At 35.0% G+C, this 22,324-nt stretch overlaps 1 protein-coding gene and 1 pseudogene across 1 annotated transcript; one reads left to right on the top strand and one right to left on the bottom strand.

Annotated features, from left to right (window-relative positions):
• The first annotated feature begins 2,690 nt into the window (after positions 1-2,690).
• Positions 2,691-19,615, top strand: ATSAC1 (Phosphoinositide phosphatase family protein). The gene is made up of 16 exons (XM_086231834.1): positions 2,691-2,948; positions 3,037-3,241; positions 3,328-3,493; positions 4,967-5,189; positions 6,771-6,847; positions 8,354-8,541; positions 8,670-8,767; positions 10,054-10,187; positions 10,433-10,567; positions 12,093-12,474; positions 15,540-15,661; positions 16,017-16,124; positions 16,375-16,587; positions 17,615-17,806; positions 18,466-18,577; positions 19,186-19,615. The coding sequence occupies exons 1-16, from the start codon at positions 2,835-2,837 to the stop codon at positions 19,432-19,434; spliced, it is 2,718 nt and encodes a 905-aa protein (XP_086087960.1). The 5' UTR covers positions 2,691-2,834; the 3' UTR covers positions 19,435-19,615.
• An 808-nt stretch (positions 19,616-20,423) lies between these two features.
• On the bottom strand, positions 20,424-21,695 carry LOC147293219 (26S proteasome non-ATPase regulatory subunit 12 homolog B-like; annotated as a pseudogene).
• Between the last annotated feature and the right edge of the window lie 629 nt (positions 21,696-22,324).

Here is a 22,324-nt window from a genome sequence, read left to right as displayed (position 1 = left end):
ATGAAGAGCTCCACAATTTCGAAAATATGATGGAGTCATAGCAGGAATCTTACGTCATTTCAATTTTAGTAGTGGAACATTTTCATCTACAGCCTCAACAATAATAGAGCATCTATATGCACTAACAAAAGCAAGAAGATAACATCCACTTTCAGCAAAAGTTTCCACCACTTTTGACTTTTCAAAAACAAACAAATAGACTACTATTTGAAAAAACATAGATCAGCTGAACCAACTTTGCCCTTTTTAGTCTTTTCACAAGTGAATTGCCCTGATTGTTATAATAGAAAATAGGTCAAAGCCATTATGGATAAAATGCCCAAAAAATAACACATCTATAATCAAATAAAAAAACACAGCTATTATAAAAAACAGTAAACTATATAAATACAAGTATTATTAGATAAAAAAAAACAAACCGTATCTATATACTTTTTTTAATTTATTATTATCAGAATGTTATTCCTTATTAAATGAGAATGTAGAATTAAGATATTTAACTAATAAAAAACTCCTAAAAAAATTGTAAAAATCCCCTAATTTAATGTCTTATGTAGAGCATTACTAGAGATTCTAAATTTGGATTTCAAATGATGTATCAGTATTTTATTATTTTTTTGGTAACCAAGGGTATCATGGGCCAGCTTTTGCGCACCAGACAAATCTCTTGGGCCGGTCAAAGGCAGGGTAGAGCCTAAAAGATTCATACATATTCTAGAATTATTTATTTCACAGTGCATTATTGGTTCATATATATATTGTTTTAAACAAGGAATGAAATTTCAAAAATTTTGGCGAAATATTTCGTTTTTTTGTGGTACCGAAATTTTATCACATATCCATTAATTTTGGCCGAAATTTCGAACACTCGGCAGACATGTTTTTGTAAAATTTCTCCAAATTTTGCCTAAACTTCGGCGAAATTTCGCTTTGAATCATATCTCTCTCTCAGTTCTCGTTGGGAAAGAGGAACGTCGAGAGAGAGAGATGAGGTTGGGGAAAGAGAAAGAGATGAGAGAGATGTCTGGTGTGTCTAATGTGTGGCGGCTGGAAGAAGAGAGAAAGAGATGAGGTTGGGGAGAGAGAGAGAGAGAGAGAGAGATGAGAGAGTTAGAGAGATGGTCTGAAACGTATGGCCAAAATCACAAAACTAAAAGTCTAAAACCAGGTTTCATATAAAAAGTTGTTAGTTTATTAACTTAGTATTTGACAATTGACATAATAAAGCCCAATTAAGCTTTAAGAAGATGTGTCATGTGTGTGCAATGTCAGTGGACATGCATTATCGTATAAACGAAAATGAAATTGTTTAATCTAGATTTGAATACTTAATTACCAATTTGTAATTTAGTTAAATCCAAGAATTACTGGCCTCAGTTTGATTTAAGATCTCGTGTGGGATGTAACTTAGAAGAGAGAATGAAATAGAAAATGAGTTTGGGTTTCTTTTATACTAAAACCCTAGTTGGTGAAAAGCCTAAGATACCTCTCAATCTTCGTTTGTCCATAACTCTCAAATTGTAATTTCAAAACACGTTCCGTTTGTATCTACGCGCTCGTTGACCCGGGAATTGTCCAACAAGACTAAAATCAAGACTGGGCCTTTCCTAATTTTTATTGTTCCTTGATGACTTGTCGAAATCACTTAAAATCCAAATAATTTACCAAAATTAACTTTGAGGTCCGAAAAACGTTCTGGAAAATCCCGTGAACTCATCTCGATAAATCTTATTTTTCTACGATTTTAAATTCATTTATTGCCTTCCAAAATTCCTCAGAAAAACTCTAATATCTCCAAATTAACAAGATAATTATCAATAAATCACTATTTACTCTAAAATAAATTATAAACCAACTTTCTGGAATTTCATAATCTATTTTGATTGTGTTTGGTTATTGGGTTAAGGGGTTTAGAAAATAACAATACATGTCATTTTTTTATTTGTCCGCATATGTTTTAAAGACAATTGGATTCAAAATAATTAAATATCCCTTAAAAAGAGGTCATTTTTATGTAATTATTAATTTGTGAACCATTTTTATCTAACAGTATTTACCTTTAGTGCATATTATATTCACCTTATATCACATATTCATATGAAATCTACTATATAATTTAGTTTCTTCAATATTTTTTTATTAATATAGTAGATAATATGTTAAATAAACATATGGTCAAATTTCATTCAAAATTTTCGTATTTTGATAATAATATTCGTCGTTTTTGTCTAATTTTGTCGAAATAAAAATTTTAATCAAAATTTCTACAAAAATTTTCGTCAAAATTTCCATATAAAATTTTATTGAAATCGAAATTTTATTTCTTAGTTTTAAACTCAATATTTGTAGTAGAAGCCCAAACTCACTAATAAAAAATCTATTTATAAGCTCAACACTATTAATAAATTAATCAAAACCTTAAAATGAGGAGAAACTCAATGAATATGGGAAAAATTATAAAATATAACCAATATGTCGTTATGTGGTATAACTAATTTAATAATATATGTGTTTATATTAGTAGGATATAATATTAATAATATTAACTTATATTATAACACATAAAATAATTTTTACATGACATTACGTATCAGTGTATTGGTTATATAAAATAATTTTTTTCAATACAATGCCGGAGATTTCCCATATTTTCTGTCGAATTTGGGCGAAATATCGGAGCTAATCTTCACCCGTTTATCGATATCGACTAGTCTCTGATCTCGGCCGATATTTTGAACACTAATTTATTATAACTGACAGTTTCGTTTGCTCGAATTCTCTTCCTCTTCCTGTCAAAGTCTGAAAGAAGCTTCAATTCAATTCACAGTGCAGCAATGGCAAAGCCTGGGAATTCGAAGCCCAACGCCAAAGTTCACCCCTTTAATGACCCCGACATCGACCCCAACTCCTACTCCCTTGAGAAATTCAGGCTCTACGAAACCAGACAGGTACCCACCCCGCCCAAATTCTAGGGATTCCAATTCTTCATCATTCTCAGATTGACGATTTTGCAATTGCTCATAACTTGCATAACAGCGGTTTTACTTGATCGGGAGTGACCGGAACAAGAGGTTCTACCGGGTGTTAAAGATCGACCGCTCGGAGCCCGATGATCTGAACATTAGCGAAGACCCTGTCGTCTACTCGCCCCAAGAGATCAAGAATCTGCTTCAGCGAATTTCGGAGGGCAATCGCGCCACCGGAGGCCTTACCTTTGTCGCTAAGGTTTATGGGATCGCCGGTCAGTGTCTTAGACCTCTTTAGTCCTTACCTTGCTTAATTGGCTATTTTAGAACTACAAATTAATACTTGTTTGGTGTTTTCTAGGTTGCATTAAGTTTCTTGAATCATATTACTTGATTTTGGTCACCAAGCGTCGGCAAATAGGAAGTATATGTGGTCATGCAATTTATAGTATAGATGAGAGCCAGTTGATTACTATTCCGCACGTCTCGATTCAAACTGATATCGCGCATTCTAAGACCGAGCTGCGGTAATTTCTTCCCTTGTGTATATATTTATATAATTTCAGGTTTTTGTGTTCCGTGGATTTTTAAATGGTAGCAAAAATGTATCATAGGTGTATTCAGTTCGTAATTGCTTTGTTCAGATCTATGGTCACTGGTTTATTTAATGTTATATGATAATTAGACAGCAGGCTTGTAGTTATGACCAGTTTCTTGAGTATGGTAATTAGACTTTTCAACACTTTTTCTTAAGTTGTAAATATGAGAATTTGGTTAAAAACTTTTCTATACTTTTCAATGCAACTGATGGCAACTTGCCTACTTCCAGCCTTGGTCGTTGTTCTAGGGCTGTAAGAGGTGTAAAATTCTCATATATACACCTCCCAGACGATACCCCAGTGCAAAGAGTGTGTATATGTTGAGATTAAGGAATAATTTTTTATAATATAGATGTATGCGTGATGGACCTAATATATATGTTCAGGGATAGTAGACACATCTCTGAGCAACATGAGAAGCAGAGACCAGCTAATAAAGAATATCCTACAAACAAAAGGCCAAAACAGAGAAGAAACGAATAACATAGAAATAGAAGCTTTCAGACTAAAACCTGTTTTGTATGAAATGGATAGTGTTTTTGACTGAGGGACACAGGGTGAGGTTACCCCAACAGTGTAACAACTAACAAGATAATCGATTTCCCTTGAGAATTCATGGGTTGCTTGAGCCACTACCAATGGAACAACTAACCACATTACACTAGTCTTCCTCAGCACATGATAAGAAAGAAACCCTGGTTTAGATTTTCTATGTCCAATCAGAGGAGCGGAACTTTGCTTTGGGAGCTTACCTATTTCTCTTAGCTAGACACAGCAACTGATGATTTCACACATATAGTCTTCACAAAATGAATCTAGTAATGGTTCCATTTATAATTTTCATAGGGACTACATGAAGGTCAGTTGGCTTGGTGGGAGGGCTGGGGGGGACTTGACCTCCAATATCTTAAGATATTGAGGATGGTGGATGTAAATGCTTTAAGATGTCATAAAGCAAATGGTGAAAAATTGTCATAATCTCTAAGACTGCATTGAATTTTGGGGCATGGAAGATGGATAGAATCATTTTATTTTATTTTTTAAAATTCATATCCCAGTTATGGGTTGGCTTAATAGAATTTTCCCTCCATTATGTAATCAATAGAAGGTTTCATATTTAGGAATAAGTACATGTTAATGGGACTCTGCAGGCTTCATTTTTTCTGACCTTCATGCCAACCAGCTAATACGCTCGCTAATTCAATTTCTATTGCATTTTGATATTACTTTTACTTATATATCTGTTCTGTTTAGTTGTTCGTTACTGTAAGTAATTTGGTTTCTGCCATAGTGGATAGCTTGTCCACTATGATGTACTTTTTGTTTTCTATTAATAAAAGTATGTCACTTATCCAAAAAAAAAAAAAAAAATTTAGTTATATTTTTATCCCTTACCTGCAGGTACAAAAAGCTTCTATCCAGTGTTGATTTGACCAAAGATTTTTTCTTTAGTTATACTTATCCTATAATGCAAAGTTTGCAAAAAAATGTGTTATCAATGGGCGAAGAAGGGATGCCATATGATAATATATTCGTATGGAATGCCTATCTAACACAAGCAATTCGATCAAGGTGCAATAACACAATCTGGACAATAGCATTAGTGCATGGGCATTTTAAGCAGGTATGCAACTCTCTCTCTCTCTACCTCCCCCCCCCCCCCCCCCCCCTCCTTTTCCCCCCATCTTCCTCCCTTTGTCCCTCCCTTTCCCTCTATGTGTGTGTGTGTGTGTGGTAATGTTGTTATCTGGTTCAGGGGAAGATAGATATATCCATAGACATGGTTCTAGATGTAATCTACACTTGTTATCGGTCGAATTTGGATATACGATTTATCATATATGCATTATTTATCATGTACATAAGTATTCACAAAAAAGCTGAAGCCATAGTTAACAGCTTCATCCTTCTGGTAATCTGTCCTTTACTATGATCTCCACCTTGAACTTCCCTTGTGTGCTTCTCTGACCCAGTTAACAATGATCACAGAATCTTTGCTACTGTTGTATTTTCCAATAAAATCATCCTGCCACTGATTTCTATAACACTGATCATACCCAAAAACTAATTCGTTTCTTATTAAAATTAAATTCCCAAAAAGTCTATCTTCTCTCTTCAATTTAATCAATGATCAATGAATCTCCACTAATGTGGTTTTTGGTTGACCGAACAATTTAATTTCTTTTTACCCTTTCAATCGATTAAGTATCTTTGCCTTGATAGGATCTCCTCTCCCATTTGAAGGAATAAATTGAGGTTTAAGGTCCTGTTTGAAGGAAGAAATTGTAATGTTTTGTAGCCTAGATTTCATTGTGTTACTATTTTTGGTGGACAACTTGTCACAAAGTTTGTACTTGAAATAATATTTTGTTTCCAATCAAAAAAGGAAGTTTTGTTAATTATAAAGCTCATGTATATGTTAGTAATACTATTTCATGTGGTTCTGTTCTTTGTGATATTTTGTACAATATTTTACATGGAATAAGATGCAGTTTTTGCAAAATAACTATTTAATGTGGTTCTGTTCTTTTTGGTGTTGCTTAGTTTCAGTTCTTGTGTAGTTTGTCTATTTTCTTCTCTCAGGTTTAGACTTGTGATCAGCGGACTCCCTGTCCTCTGCTTGTACCTTTCATCTTTAATTAATGAAAGTTGTTTCTTATAAAAAAAAAAAATGCAGTTTTTGCAAAATAACATACTCTGTAGAATATGTTGTATTTTTAGCGTGTGACTTCACATATTAGTTTTCTTTGTCTTCCTTTTTTTTTTTTGGTTTCATTGGAAGGGATCAAACACTTGACTTATCATAATTCTAAGTTTTGAACCCATTTCCCACCCTCCCTCATCACTTGGGCTTACTGCAAGGATTCATATTAATATTCTTTTTAATTTACTGTTTCAATTACTTTTGTTTTGTGTTTAGTCTGAATAACTAGGTATACCAAATCTTTTCACTTTAACTGTAATTATGTCTTTAAATTCTTGATTTCAAAGAGTCAAGATTCATCTTTCTATTTTTAGTGCCCACTTCTTGCTGGAACATGTCTCTGTCACTGCCTTCCAAAGTTTTGTTATTTATCTTTGTTTTTCTGTATTTTTTTCCCTAAACATATATTGTTGCTTGATTTTATTGTTTTGTGATTAAATCTGATCAAGTAGAAGAGATTCTCAATATTTAAATCAAGTTTATTTTACTTGATGATGGCAGACTAGGCTATCAATCTTTGGGCGGGACTTCAGTGTTTCTCTGGTGTCTAGACGCTCTCGACATTTTGCAGGGACACGGTATGTCCTAGGTTTGATTATCACACCTTCTTCATTTCTTCTATTTATTTACAAAGCAGTCTATATGGCATGTAAAAACACAAGCAATGATTTTTTTCAAAGTATTGAAATCTTTTTGTACTTGGTTCGTACTCTTTTGGTGCGGGCTTTTAGTGGCTTGAGCTTATACTAGTGGACCTGGGTCAAAAGAGTTTTTAAGATTTTTATTTTAGTTCAGTTATCTAATACTTTCTCATTATAATGAAGGGTTCTTCGGAAGGTTTGTGGTCTTTCCGGTATGATATTTATTAAACGATTCCAAAATTCTTCTGGCACAAAATACACCACTGGGAGGATAAGCAAGTACTTGGTTCCTTTGGACCATGTAACAAGTATTCACCTTACTATGAGCCACTAACCATGATATAATCTTTACCTTGGAGGGAACTCTAGCTTCCCAAAATAAACCATACGGTTGAAAAGAGGACTCCACACCTGAATTATTTAGAAAGCAGCAATACAATATGCTGGAGAAAGTCCATGTGGGTTTTCGGTTCCATTTTCTTGAACTATTCCTGGATGAATACACATAAACATTTTCAAGTAAAGACAACAAAGAAGAGAGTTCCGCCACCTCATCCTGCCTCAAATTCCTCCTAAGTCCAAAATTCCAATTCCTCAACACAGTAGAAGAGTCAACAATACTAGAGATAACTCTGTTATGAAACCTGCACAGGTTATAAAGCCTGGGAAACAGAATTTTCAGAGAAACAGAAATTTTCAGAGTTTTCTCCCACCCAAAAAGAAGTATACCCCTAGGATATGTCTTTCCACAGGCTGCTGCTGGAAAGACATATCCCATGGGGTATAAAGAGGTTTGAGGAGTACGTATGGTATACTTTATCTGTTTCTATATTTCATACATTGAACTATAGATTAGAGGAATTTGTAGAACTAGTCAGGTGCCTTCATTTCCATCAAACTGTTTATTTGATTGAAAAAAAAAAAAAATAGAGAAATTTTAAGAAGCAAGTTAAGTGGACAAATAAAAGACCCTAGTACATGTTGAGAAGTACATCTGGTATTCTTTTGTCTGTTTGTATAGTTTATATATTGCACTAAAGATTAGAGGAATTTGTAGAACTAGTCAAGTGCCTTCCATTGTATCAAACTATTATTCAATTTTAAAAATAAAAAATAAAGAAATTTTAAGAAGCAAGCGGAGTGGACATAAAAACCTTAGTACATGGTTACACTAGCTGCCCAGATAGCAGCTGCTGCAGACCAGGAATATTTTTAATTCTTATTGTTGTATTTTTATACACACACACACACACACACGCATATATATATATATATTGTTTTCTTGGACTCAGTTGTCTCTTTATATTTCACCAGTATCAATTTTAGTAATGTTTTGAGAGACCAAAAATTCTTAATATTGTACTGAACTTTAGATGTTTTATCCAGAAATTAGTCTAGCTATAGCATGTCAATGTTTTAACAAGAGTTTTGATTGGGTTGCAGTTACTTGAAAAGGGGAGTGAATGATAGGGGAAGAGTTGCAAATGATGTTGAGACAGAGCAGATTATCCTTGATGAAGAAGTTGGGTCGTGTAAAGGAAAAATGAGTTCTGTTGTCCAGATGCGTGGCTCAATTCCCCTCTTCTGGTCACAAGAAGCTTCAAGATTTAGTCCTAAACCTGATATAATCTGTAAGAACATTTTGCAATGCATTTTGATTTCATGGTTGCAAAATCATAGTTAAATTTCGCACACACCATTTGATGTCTGGCTTCATTTAAATTAATCTTTTGTTGCATGCTTTCTTTTTTTACTTCAGTACAGAGATATGACCCTACATATCAGGCTACCAAATTACATTTTGAAGACGTGGCAAAGAGATATGGCAACCCAATTATCGTGCTTAATTTGATTAAGGTTTATTTTTAATACCTTCTTAACAGCTGCTTGCAGTAAGAACATGTTGTTGATATAATCTGATAATTGGTTATTAGTCATTGAATTTATTGGATGATTATTAGGCATTTAGCCTAAAGTTAGTCTGTGCTTAAATTAAGATCTAATTGTATAATTAACTTAATTTGAGTCTTATTTCCGGGTTAGCTGAATTCTTGTATGGTTAGCTTTATTCTAGGCTAATCTTCAGAGCACATTTATGTCTTGCTGTCCTTCATTAAAACCAATGTATTCTATTGATAAGTAATGCAATACAATGATTATCCTCTTATTTTCCTAAATTTTATTTTCAACCTGGAATCAGAGTAATAGGGTCCTAAGACCTAAATCTGTTGCTACCCTTACCCTACTCTGGACAACTTATCTCTCATTACTATGCCATAGATATCATTAAATATTCTCGTCTTGCTTGGATCTTGTCTTGCTCGAATCTCATCTCCAATCTTGTCTTGGTTATTGTCTCGCTCAGATTTCATTGTCCTAGTTTTTCGAAAAACTCTTGAACATGTTTTTGATTCTATTTGCGGCAAGCTAGAGTTGTCGATATCTACTCTCCAGTTTGAGGGGGAGTGTCGTTGATATAGGCTGGATTTAGTTGATTAGTTGAATGTGCATCTAATTTACAGGGGCTAATTGGCTATATGATAGCTATCACCTCAATGGATTCTGTATTCAATAAATTTGTGGATTTACAGCATTTGACTTGTCAGAGCTATGTATTTTACTTTTGTTGGCTGGCGAGTGGGGTTGTGGAGTGAGTTGTGACCCCAATACCTCTTTGGGGCTTAGATTAGCATGGTATGTTTTCATGGTTCAGTGTTGTTGAAAATTAAAATGCATCTCTTGCTCATCACATCTGTCCAATATTCAAGTTAAGCTGAAAATTTCTCCTATGCTTCTGATATACAGTGCATGTACATTTTTTTTACTCTCTCTCTCTCTCTCTCTCTCTCTCTCTCTCTCTCTCTCTCTTTCTCACTCTCACTCTGAGGGTAGTTTCTGTTACAAAGATCTGTTAATTGGTAAAGACCTTTCTGGTTTGAAATTCTTTTATTAAGCAATATTTGAGCTTTTATAACCTACTCATGATGCATATATACATACATTAGTTCATACATGAAGACTCATATTTTCTTAGCCTTAAGATTTACTTAAGGTGTATTTATTCAATTGCCCATCATGTAGTTTTGTGTTTTTATTTTTCTTGATATTTTTCATTTCATGTATCTCATTCAATTGTAATGTAGACTGTTGAAAAACGGCCTCGAGAAATGATGCTGAGGCGTGAGTTTGCAAGTGCGGTTGGGTATTTGAACCAAATTTTTTCAGAAGAAAATCATCTTAAGTTTATCCACTGGGACTTTCACAAGTTTGCAAAAAGGTAACCATGTGCGTTTTCCTTTTCTTTTCCCTTTTTCCTTTTTCTGGTGTAGTGGAAACGTGTGCACACATCATGCGCGCACACACACACACATATCATGTATATATGTATGCATCATTTTGTTCGCACCTTGTTTTCTCGCAAATAATTCTATTTACATGTCAATATTTATATACAGGTATATGTGCACTCGTGCATTTGTTTTCTTCAATCTAACTGTTCTCTATCTTTTCTATTTTCCGAAGCAAGTCTGCCAATGTTTTAGCAGTTTTGGGTGCTGTGGCAAGTGAAGCACTTGATTTGACTGGTTTTTACTACAGTGGCAAACCTAGCGTTGTTAAACGGAGGCTCAATCAAATAAGTCGAACAAGCACCGGAAGGTAAGGCAATTTTTATCTTAGCTTCTTTCTTAGTTTTTGGGTAGCTAAATATTCTTGAAGTGATCATAGATATGGATCACATGTCATTTGTTTTTTAAAAGGAAAAATTTTCAACACTTGTTTTAGGATCTGACGATGTAAAACATAAACAACGATTATGAAAAATGGATGCTTACAATTCAGGCAGCGCTTCACTTTTCCTGTTCCTGGGTTGTATGTTGGTGATGTTCGCTGCAACAAAATATTCAATTGCAAGAATAAATGGAGAAGAGAGAGAGAGAGAGAGAGAGAGAGAGAGAGAGAGAGAGAGAGAGAGAGAGAGAGAGAGAGAGAGAGAGAGAGAGAGAGAGAGAGTAAAAAAAATGCAACAAAATAGTTTTTGGTACACCTGCCACCTAACCTGAAGATGCCGGGAATGTGCACCTTATCCTACCGATTGTTCAAAGGAAACCTTGACATAAATTCTGCACTGGTGCACTGGTACTAGCCATGCTTATATTTATCCCCACAGTAGGGCACGATGTGCAAAGGTGCTGCGGCGAGTATTCACAGCCTATTCTTACATTTTCCAGTGGGTTTGATGAGTTTGTGGTACAAACTTTTTCTGACTGAAAGATTAAATTGGATGATACCATTCAAGGGTAAATAAGGGATCCATTGTGGGACTCACTCCGTATTGTAGTTCGATGATCAGAGCTGTCTATTCTCTGTCTCTATTTAAGGGTCATCCCTGCAATCAAAATTATAACAATTTAGACATCTAATTGTGATTGAATGAGTAGACAAACATATTGATTTTGGTAAACACTTGAAATGACGGCTATTTAATCAAATGGTTAAACGGTTTCCGATTTGTCTAATTTTTGGTAGGGATGATCCTTGAATAGAGACTTAGAAGAAAAACAGCTATGATCATCGACCTACAATGCGGAGTGGATCTACATGGGATCCCTTATTTACCATTAAATGGGAGAGAGAGAGATATATATATATATATATTCATAACATTACACTATAAACTTATCTTTAATTGATTAAATCATCATTTAAAAAAATAATTCTATCATCATTGTTATGTAATTAATAAATTATCATGTAGTAATTGTAAAATTATTCATTAAAATATTTATCAAATAACTGCTGATAGTAAGAAATTGTAGGCTAAAAATTGTAATAGGACTAGTGGATATGACAGCATTATGCAGCTGTGTTATGAACCACATAGTTCCTTTTTTCAGTTTTCATGGCGTTTGTGGACTGTTTATTAGAATGTGTTTCTTCTTAAAAAGAAAAAACAAAATAGTGGTCAGTGTCTTAATGATGATGATATCCCAGTGTTTCTAGCAAAGTAAACCTGAAGGCTTGTAAGGCACCAAAAACAAGGCTAGATACTGGTGTTTTTTTTTCTACACTGTAGCACATATAAGAATTATTTTGAAATGAGTAATTTTAATAACTACAAATTTCCCCTGGTATAAGACTGTTAAGTGGTGTTTCTTTTATATCTGCTTTTCCAATTTTCCAGGGAAGCTACTCTTAGAGATCTGAGAGCAAACTCTGGGGACCTTCCAAGGTTTGGAAGCAGTAATGAAACTCTAAATTCTTCTGTCACTCGAGACAAGGAGACTGATCCTAGTCAACAGAAGAATGATAATTCTGGTGGTGAACCTCCACATTTTCAAAGTGGTGTTTTGCGCACAAACTGCATTGATTGCTTGGATCGTACAAATGTTGCCCAGTATGCTTATGGCCTTGCAGCTTTAGGCCGCCAACTTCATGCCATTGGTTTGACGAACAGGCCTAAAGTGGATCCTGATAGTACTATTGCTGCAGCTCTCATGGACATGTACCAGAGTATGGGGGATGCTCTTGCCCAGCAGTATGGTGGCTCTGCAGCTCACAACACTGTATGTTCTTTCCCACCTAGATTGAAGTTCCTTGTTTATATTTTTCATTTTTCTTTAGGGGTTAGAATATACATATTTTCATGTCCGGGGTGTCGTAGATCTAGGGATTCTGGCATCCACATCCAGGTCATCCACACCTGGTCCGGATGGGATTCTATACAGGAATCCTTTAGGAACTCATTTGACCATTTAATTTGAAACACTGTGTTCTTCTATTTATTTGGTCATAGTTAGATGATTAAATGGTTTCTAATTTAGTTGATTTTTTGTAAGGATGATGCTTGAGTGGCGACCTAACAAATGGACATTCAGATCATTGGATTTCATTGGGGGTTGGGCCCACATGCGAAATTTTTTTGATGACCTAATTTGAGGACTTCGCATAAGGGCTTTTAAATTGTTAGATAAATATGGATGGTTAAGATAATTGGTTGTAAGTTGGTGAGATGCTTATCTGCCATTCAGATCTGATCTAACAACTTATATTCATGTGTGTGTGTGTGTGTGACTAGTTTTATTTTTTATTTCTTTATCATGTGTGATTTTTGGGTCAACCCGTAATGTTTCCCCATTATCTGAATTGCTTTTAAGGCTTCTTAAAGAATAATTGTTGCAAAGACAGATTAGAAATCATTTTGTCACCTAAGTGTGGTCAAATAAATAGACAAAGATAGCGTTGCAGATATATATTCAAATACCATGATGAATCAAATGGTTAAATAATTTTCGATATGCTGATTTTTTGTTTTTTTTCCAAGCATGATCATTGAATGGGATACCTAAAAAATAGATGTTTTGGATCATGTGACCTCATTGCGCTCATTGGGGGGTGGGCCCCAACAATATTATATTCAAGTTAAGTCCTTATCAGACCACTTGTGTGGGTGTGTGTGCATAGACTATAGATAAGTAAACAATATTGAGCTTTTAAATATCTTTCCACAGTTAGGATTAAAACACGGGTTAATCGTAGCAATAGTCGTTCAACTATTTCCCGGTTCCCACTTTAGTCTCTCAAGTCGACTTTTGAATTTTGTAGTCCTACTTTGACCTTGTCTCACTTTCGTCCTTACCATCAATTCTGTTTCGTTTTCTCTATTTTACTACTTTTTAGGGGCAAATGAGAATTTGGCTTCCTAATTATTAATTGAAGAAGAAAAATTAAAAATATTAAAAAACAAAAATCTCTACCTTTTCTTTTCCTCTTCCCCATCATCTTCCCCATCCCCTTATTTCACTTTCTTCTCTTTACAAAACAGGGGCCATGACTGCAAAACAAGGAAACCCCAACTCCCTTTCCATCTTTCACAAGACCTACAACTATCTGGCTCAATTCTTACACCCGATCTCCCCATACCATCTTTAATTTTTACTATTTTTGAAACACCAAACAAATAGAGAGAGAGAACAGGGGAAAGAAACCCATTTTGATTGACAAAAACTTCTTTGTCCATTATTGAAAAGTGTAGTGAATTAACACCCTTCCCTATGACCTTTTTCTTTGATGTATTCTAGGATTAGACAATTAGCAAACACACACAATAACAGCAACAATAAAGCAATAAGAACACCAAGATTTGTTCTCGAGGTTCGGCGAACTTTGCCTACGTCCCTGTGTGATCCTTAGAGAATCACAGCTGCACTATGTATAAAATAAGATTACAAGAGCTTATTGAAACCCTAGACTACCCAACTCACAACCGCTCTCTTCTCTCTTGCACAAATAGCCCTCTTGTGTTTTTCCCTCTTGAAAAACCCCTCCCTTGAAGTCACTCACCCTTGAGTCTCTAACCCGAGTCTCCCTTTGAGTTTCTTCCCTTGAAGTCTCTAGCTATTCTATATTCTATGAGACTTGTAGTGGCCTATTTATAGAGCATAGGCTTACCACTTACAATATGGATTCCTAAACCTAATAGAATTAGGTAATTCACCTATTAGCTAAGTCTATTCCCTTGTACACAAGGAAAACCCTTTAGAACTCCTTCCCACACTAGGAAAGTCTTGCGCAAGTCTTCTTTGTCTTCCAAAACCGTACCCTTCTAGGAAACCCAAAATCTGCCCCAAAAAACTCGACTCCCTTCCTCACTGATCTCGGGCGACCGGTCAGCCAGAGCTCCGACCAGTCGGCCAAACCTTCTAGAACTTCTGACGAGCCACTTTCACAACAAAAAGAACCCATTTACGACCAAACCCATCTGATATGAGAAACTCAAGCTGGAGTTGTTTTTTTTTTTTTTTTTTTTTTTTCTTTCTTGGTTTGTTCAATTGGTTCTGACTGAAGACTACAAATAGGTCTTTCTAAGCCTAGGCGCATAGAGAATGCAAAAAGATTTCAGTGGGCAAGTTTGACAACCTTCTTAATTGATGTATTTGAAGGTGGGAAAAAAATTGGGTTGTGTCTTAGGGCTTGGTTCTTGCTGACTTTGCTACACTTTTGTACTATGTTTGTTGGCTTTTATAATATCTTTGAGCCTTTTTTTCTTGGGTCTTTTAGGATAGGTGGATATCTTGTTTACCGTATTGTACCTTCCTGTACGGCTGTACTCCATTGTTATCATTTAATGGAAGTCTGTTTCTCATTAAAAAAAAAATTGAGATGGCTGATTGTGGAATCAAAGGTTGCAAAGTGGAGACTTTGGTTTCGTTGTCTAGAGACAAAAGAGAGTGAAGAAGAGAATAGAGAGACAAAATAAAGGAAAAAGTTGGTTGCCTATTATACCCCTAAAATAGACTGAAAATAAAACAGAATTGATGATAAGGATGAAAGTGAGATGCTGATCAAAGTGGAGGACTATATAATTCAAAAATGAGGGACTAAAGTGTGGTAATCAGGCAATAGTTGAGGAACTTTTGCTACAATTTACTGATTAGAACACTTAAAAGGGAGAATGTTTTAATCTTGACCATTAAAGTGTTTTAAGCTTGGGTCTAATGGTTTAGGATTGGTTACTTATTTTAGATACTCTCTGTCTCTCTGTCTCTCTCTTTCTTTGTGAAGAGAGACTTTTTTTTTTTTGTTTTTTACTTCCTGAAACCATTGTTTTTTTTTTTGTCATGAATGCCAGGTATTTCCTGAGAGACAGGGAAAGTGGAAAGCCACAACGCAATCGAGAGAGTTTCTGAAGTCTATTAAACGATACTACAGCAATGCTTACACTGACGGTGAAAAGCAAGATGCCATAAATTTGTACTTGTTCCTCTCCCATAGTTTCTAGCGAATTTATATTTATATTTTTAACATATGATCTTCTCTTACCTAGCAGATAAAGCTCATTGTGTTGCTGAGATTAGAATATATGGAATCTCATTGTGTTGCTGAGATTATAATACATTATTCCTTTAACTTTATTCATACTATATTATGTTGTATTGCATTGTATTATATTGTATTGAAAACATTGCTATATTATACTATATCATATTATGTTTCACTAAATTTTATTGTATTGCAATGTACCATACAATACTATATTGCACATTGTCATACTGTCTTTTGGCTTAAAAATTCTTCTAAAACTTTAATCTTTTTGTGGTTTCACCAGATTTTTGGGTTACTTTAAACCTCAGGAAGGGAAGCCTGCTCTCTGGGAGCTGGATTCTGATTATTATCTTCATGTATCCGGGTTTGATGACCTTTTCCTTGACACATGGTAAAATCTCTATGTTTCTTTTATATGATCTAGACTTAAATCCTTTGCGCATGTGATGCAGGAGCATCTACTAGGCTTTCCAAGATTTAGCATTTCTATTTCTTTGTTTCCTAGTTGGATTTAGAGTTAATTTGCATCCTTTGCACATGTGATACACATCCATAGATGCACCTTGTACGTTTACAATTACTTAATGTATCAATTTAATAATCCCTTTTTGACAATAAGATACTTGATTTCAACTTTGTAGTTCACATGATAATGCTGTGCACTCGGGAGGATTGGGAAACACTCTTGCCCCTGTTCCAGCTTGCAGAGAAGACTTTTTAAGGATGAAGTTGACATCCTTTGATAAATTGATTGAAAAGACCTGTAGTTCAATAAAGAATGTAAGACTTTGCAGTGAGCCAGACCAAAGACCAGGAGGTGTTACTGCAAATTCTAGTGTGGCACCTGATGCAGCGTAATTATTTCTCAACCCAAGCAGTTCTTACCCCACAAATTTTCATCCTATGTGTGATTTTTTATTATTCATCTCTCTCTCTTTGGTTCTAACGTATGCTTGCGAGCACTAGCGCACGCACTTCTGTGCTCTTCATTTGCTGTTTTGATGGTTGCTCTTTGGTATGCTGTCATAGCAATATACTCGACTTCCTTTTGGGTTTTTTTAAAATTAATTCTCATAGGTTGACTGCAAGTTTCAATAGTTCATAGCTACCACTTTGACTTTAGCAGTAGAAATATTGGTGAAAGATACAAAATGGTAGTTGTAAAATGATTGAAACTAATGAAAATATCATATAACAGTATAAATATCTCTTTTTTTCGGGTTTATGGAAATGTCATTATCAGTAAAATTTGCTTTAAAACATGGAAATTTTGGATGAAACTTTAGAAGATGCTATACCAATCAATAATGTATAAACTAGACATGTAATTGATATAAAATAGCATTTCCATTTTAAATGTATGACATGTTAGCGAAAACAATGTACGCTGGTGACCTATACTTCCATAATTTATGTATAAATATATGAATTATTTATTAAATTGACAAAAGAATTTTATTTGTTTACAAGGATTATATTTGTTGAGAATATTGTGAGTAATATGGGTTATATTTGTTAATATTGAGTATTCAAATGGTATTGGTCATGGGCTATTTTTATTAACTATTTACAAAGCCTTGCTCTTGTTTGATCTTTTTTCTGATCTTTTTTCTTTTCCCTAAATTTACTCTTGTTTGAACTTACTATTTTCTGGTGGGTTGAGAATACAATGCAGAATTTGTAGTGGTTAGTTTGTTTAGGGACATCATCTTGTGCTCTTTTCCCTGAATTTACTCTTTTTGACCACTATTTTCTGGTGGGCTGAGAATACAATGCAGAATTTGTAGTGGTTAGTTTGTTTAGGGACATTATCCTGTGCACTTGGCAACCAAGGCAAATGCAATTAATATAGTCCCTGAACCTTTGCATTTTCTTTTTCAGTGAAATACAGTTGAAAAGCCCAAATTGGCTTTTTGGCCAGAGAAAGTATGAAGAAAGTGGCTCTGGACTAAAAGTTACTTCACATGAAATCATAAATGGAGGCTCCCGTAATGAGACAGGAGTTGAAGGCTTTTGTGACTTAAATTGGCTTTCTTCTGGTGGCAATGATAATGAGGAGGATATCTTCCTCAGGTATATTACCTGAAACTCTTACATTGACATAGGAGAAGAAACTCCTACATTTTGTCTGGTCATTAACTGGCCTAGCTGTCCAATTTTCACAGGCCGAGAATTTCAGCTGCTTGATTTACTATGAATTAATGATTTGACTCTATTGTATGCCCTGCGGGCCCAACTTAGGGCCAACTTGATTATATTTTTCTTGTGAGCCCAGCTTCAGGTGCAACTTAATCATAATTTACTTGGCATATCATAATTTACTTGGCATAGGTTGGACTGGAGTGTGTATGTGGGTGCACAGGCAAATACACAACTTGAAATGTTTTCAAATAGTGAGCTTGAACTTCTTGAATTTTCGTTGATTTGTTTAACGAGTATCTTAATTATTTTAGGATCATTAAACTAACAAATCTAGCATTTATAGAATTATATGTGAAATTCTATGCTACTACCTTGTTGGCATAAATCATTTCCAAAAAAGTACATATACACATAAAAATGTGTGAATCTTCATGTTTCATATTTAATTTTCATTTCTTTATTTCAAATTTGTTTTTCAATAATTGTAGAGATGGAGGTGCTATTACAGTATACATCTTTTTGTTTAAAATGCACTGGTGTATCGTATGGAGTGTGAGGTTGATCATTTGTTCCTCCGCTTTCGTGCTTAGGTACCTATCAACGACATCAGTTGATGAAGCCAATGGGTGGTACGGTGGGACACTGCTAGGTGATCAAGATGAAAGCAGTGAGATATATAAGCACTATGCTGAGTTATGTCAGGTAGTATAATTTTCGTGTTCTAATAATGGACAAGCCTGTTATTGCTTTTAAATATTAGAATCCGGCATTATTGCTTTTAAATAATGAAATACTTCTCTATTCTTCTTCACATTCTTCGTCTGACCAAAAAAAGGGCTTCTTTTTTATTGTTCAGCTTGCAAAACATATTGTTTGACATTCTGTGTTTTTCCATGCTTCTGGTTTTGTATTTAATATTTTTATTTTCAAGAAAAGATCTCCTCTTTCCTATGTGTTTTAACAGTTATAACGGATGAATCTGTATACTTACTATGCATTCTGGGTGTGCCTCAATGGCATTTGTTCAATGTAGGTAAAAAAGGAAACAAAAGAAAAGACTAACAAATGCCATTAAAAGTTAGCTACTTGTGTCCCTGATTTCGCTATCAAAGTTTTACTTTCTTGGATGCTATGCTGATATTTTGATGCTCTTGCACCATTGAGCTTAGATTTACACTTATTTGTCATGTATAGGTGTATAACATCTAATTTAAGATGACAATTACACAAAAGTGAAGATTTACTTTCTTGGTCATATGCTGTACGTTTCCATTTGCCTTAATATTCTTTTTGAAATGTTTAACATGCAGGGCCCTGGCATTGAGCCTTTCAAAGATGATCGTGAGAGGGAGAAGCACTATGCTGATGCTCTTCACATGGGAACAATTAACATTGTAGATGATGCTGCTGTTGAAGTAGAGATGGAAGCAGCTCTCAAGGAGTACTTTCAAATTGGCAGTGATCTTGTGAGCATCCCTACCGCTTGTAAATCCTTCGCCGAAGATCCAAGCTGGTTGACGAGGTGGATCATTGGGGAAGAGAAGTTGCAAAGGATTTGAAGAAATTTATTCTGTCCTTCTTATAGTTATGAACTCTGATTTCTGATATTCTTCTTTCATTGTTTCTTCACTATTAACTGTAAAGATAAAATATACAAGCATGATTCACTCAAAATTGTATATATGACTAGCATCAAATTGTGCTGAGCTATATGATATTCATGTAAAATTGTAAATGCAATGTACTCAAATATAGTCCAACCTCCCTTTTTCTAACTTTCCACAAGACAATACGTTTTCGTGTACTGTTGTTCTGTCGCAAACATTTTGACAAGAAAATCTAACACCCTGCCGTTTATTTGGAATGTGATGAATATCATGGAGCAGAACAGCCCCATAGCCATAGAGGACGGCGTACCCACTAAATTATATGTGCAATACATTTGCATTAATAATTGCTCAAATATGGATGAAACCAAGCACAATCTGTTTTTGGATTTCTTCAAAAAAACTAACACGTTTGTATTGGTTCATTAGAAAATTTAGGGATGACAACGGGGTGGGGTGGGTCGGGTTTGCCCTCACCATCCCCATCTCCGCAAAAAATCTCTGATGTCACTTGACCTGGTTTTTAGTAACACCTTTGTTTTGCTTGTTACTACTTTGGTGCTTATATACAGCATTGACAAAACTAATACTTTGGTATGTAAGGCAGTGCTAACATACCCAGTTGTTTATCCTACGTACTCATCATACTGAAATCACCGCACGAAATATCAGGCGGGAACCACATGGAGTGTAAGGAATCGTAAACAAGGCCAAAGAAGAAAATAGACAATTTTAGTATTTAATTTCTTTCCAGTGCCAGAAACAAATATCATTTGGTTTCCTTTGGTTAACTAGCAAGGTATGTTTCCTTTGCTACATATCCCTGATCAACCCAGTCACTCGAAGATTTAATCCAAATGCTTGAATCTGAAAAATCTTTTAGCCCGCAAGCATATGCCACGCAGAAGAGTTCTACCTGCAATTTGTGACACCAAGTCTTCTCAAGCCTTCATAGCAGCCTTGTGAACCATGGTTTCTTTGTGCATTTGGTGGCAGCTCTTCTCAACAAGATCAAGCAGTTTCTCCAAGTTCATAGCCCACAAATTAAGAACATTGTTGCTTATCCTTTGCGGTATAAAAGAAGACTATTCCTATTGGCCTGTCAATCTTGGCCACCAGTGCCTTGGACACAACCATATATGAAAGATGCTTCTCAGCTTCCTGAATAGAAAGGGACCAAAACTATAGATAAAACTAGACTGGAAGGAACAAGAACAAAAGAAATTGCAGATTTCAAAGAATTCCAGCCATGGCATCCCAAAACTGTCAGATTAATCAAAAAGGCACCATGCCAAAAGGAGCTTAAGCAAATGAAATCTAAATCCAACCATGAAGCATAAACTCCCCCTCCTACCAACTTTTATTCTTTTCTACTTTCTAACCCAATGTTACCTGGATCGTGGGTTGAGGTAACATTGGGTATATGCACTTCTAGAGGTAACTTTTATACTAAAGCCAACCACAAATCATCTGGAATGCATGGCACATAAAATGCGTATATGCACTTCTAGAGGAAAGATCAATTGCAAGTAAAATATTGGTAAGAAACAAGAATTAGAATTTCCAAACCTGGTCAGTCAGACACAGCAGCTCTGCAAGTCTTTTCAAGGCAATCCTTGAGTAGTACTTTGAAACAACAAGAATGTTCTGCAAAGGCATCACATGTCAGCAAAAGTAATTGATAACTAAATAGTGAAATAGAGAGCAGATAACGATGTCTAGGGAAAACCTACATGTTCAATTATTCTCTGTCTTAGCTCTTCGGCTGCTTTGTCACCCAAAGAGCCTCCAAGCATGTTCATCTCATTCTCAAAGTCATCCTTGTATGTATTCCAAAGAGTTGTCCATTGTATGATCTCCATAGTTACCAGCTGTTTCAACAGCAACCTACAACAGAATAACAAAGGCAGGCCTCATATGTCATACTAAGAGCATGAATTAAATATGTGACCCAATGAGGGGAGATGTGCAATAGATGCTAATGCTGAAATTATACCTAAACTATGGAATCTCATACAGATTCTTATCCTCCAGGGTGGAATTAAGAAGGCTTGACTGCATGGGATCATATGGTGACATAACCAAGTACCAACAGATTTTCCTCAAGACCTACAGGAAGAAAAATATCAGAAAAGCTCAACAGAATTCGGGAGAGATAATATAAATAAGAGCTTTGCTGGTATCAACTGGGCTGGATTCTCTCTAACAGAAGGAATCTCAAGGTAATCATTGTTATGAAATAATACCTACAGAGGCAGTTAGAAAAGAGCATCAATAATTCATTTTATTTGCCAACAAAACAAGAAAGCACTCCTAAAATGAGAGATCCTTAATTCAGATGGTTTAGAGAGACCAATTAAGAATTAAACTAAAAAGAATCACATAGCATCAATTTCTGCAAAATACCAAAATCAACATTGAAATGGTTTTCATTGTTCATGTTTGGTTCAGCAAGTGATTTGTGATCAATAGGATGACCTAAACAATGTAGAACGAGGGATTAATTGATTTTCCAGGAAAGAAGCTTTTCCAAATCCAAGAAGCAAAGAGCACCTTCCACTTGGTTCTGGATAGCATGCAATTTCTTCATAGATAATTTGAAGATTTACCAAATCCAATATGTAATTCTGTTAAGTAATCCAACATTTCCTAAGGAATTTAACTATTCACGTATCTTTTGAAGCAACACAACTTCTAGCATCTTGAACTCAAAAAAAGAAATATTCATGGATCTCATACCTAAGTTTATAGAGATAAAAATCATTTATAATAGTCATTAAATATATATCACTTAATAAACTAGTCAGTAGTCACTGATGATCATTATTCCATGTTCAAAAGG

The sequence above is a fragment of the Dryas octopetala genome, chromosome 2 (genome assembly GCF_963921425.1).
Source record: "Dryas octopetala chromosome 2, drDryOcto1.1, whole genome shotgun sequence".
Classification (NCBI taxonomy): Eukaryota; Viridiplantae; Streptophyta; class Magnoliopsida; order Rosales; family Rosaceae; genus Dryas; species Dryas octopetala.
This window is presented reverse-complemented; position numbering and strand designations above follow the sequence as displayed.

Excerpts from the sequence above, each read along its gene's own strand:
- ATSAC1 (XM_086231834.1), top strand. The coding sequence starts at position 2,835 with ATGGCAAAGCCTGGGAATTCGAAGCCCAACGCCAAAGTTCACCCCTTT. Across the intron at positions 3,494-4,966 it reads CATTCTAAGACCGAGCTGCG|GTACAAAAAGCTTCTATCCA; the intron begins GTAATTTCTTCC and ends CCTTACCTGCAG. Across the intron at positions 15,662-16,016 it reads AAGCAAGATGCCATAAATTT|ATTTTTGGGTTACTTTAAAC; the intron begins GTACTTGTTCCT and ends TGGTTTCACCAG.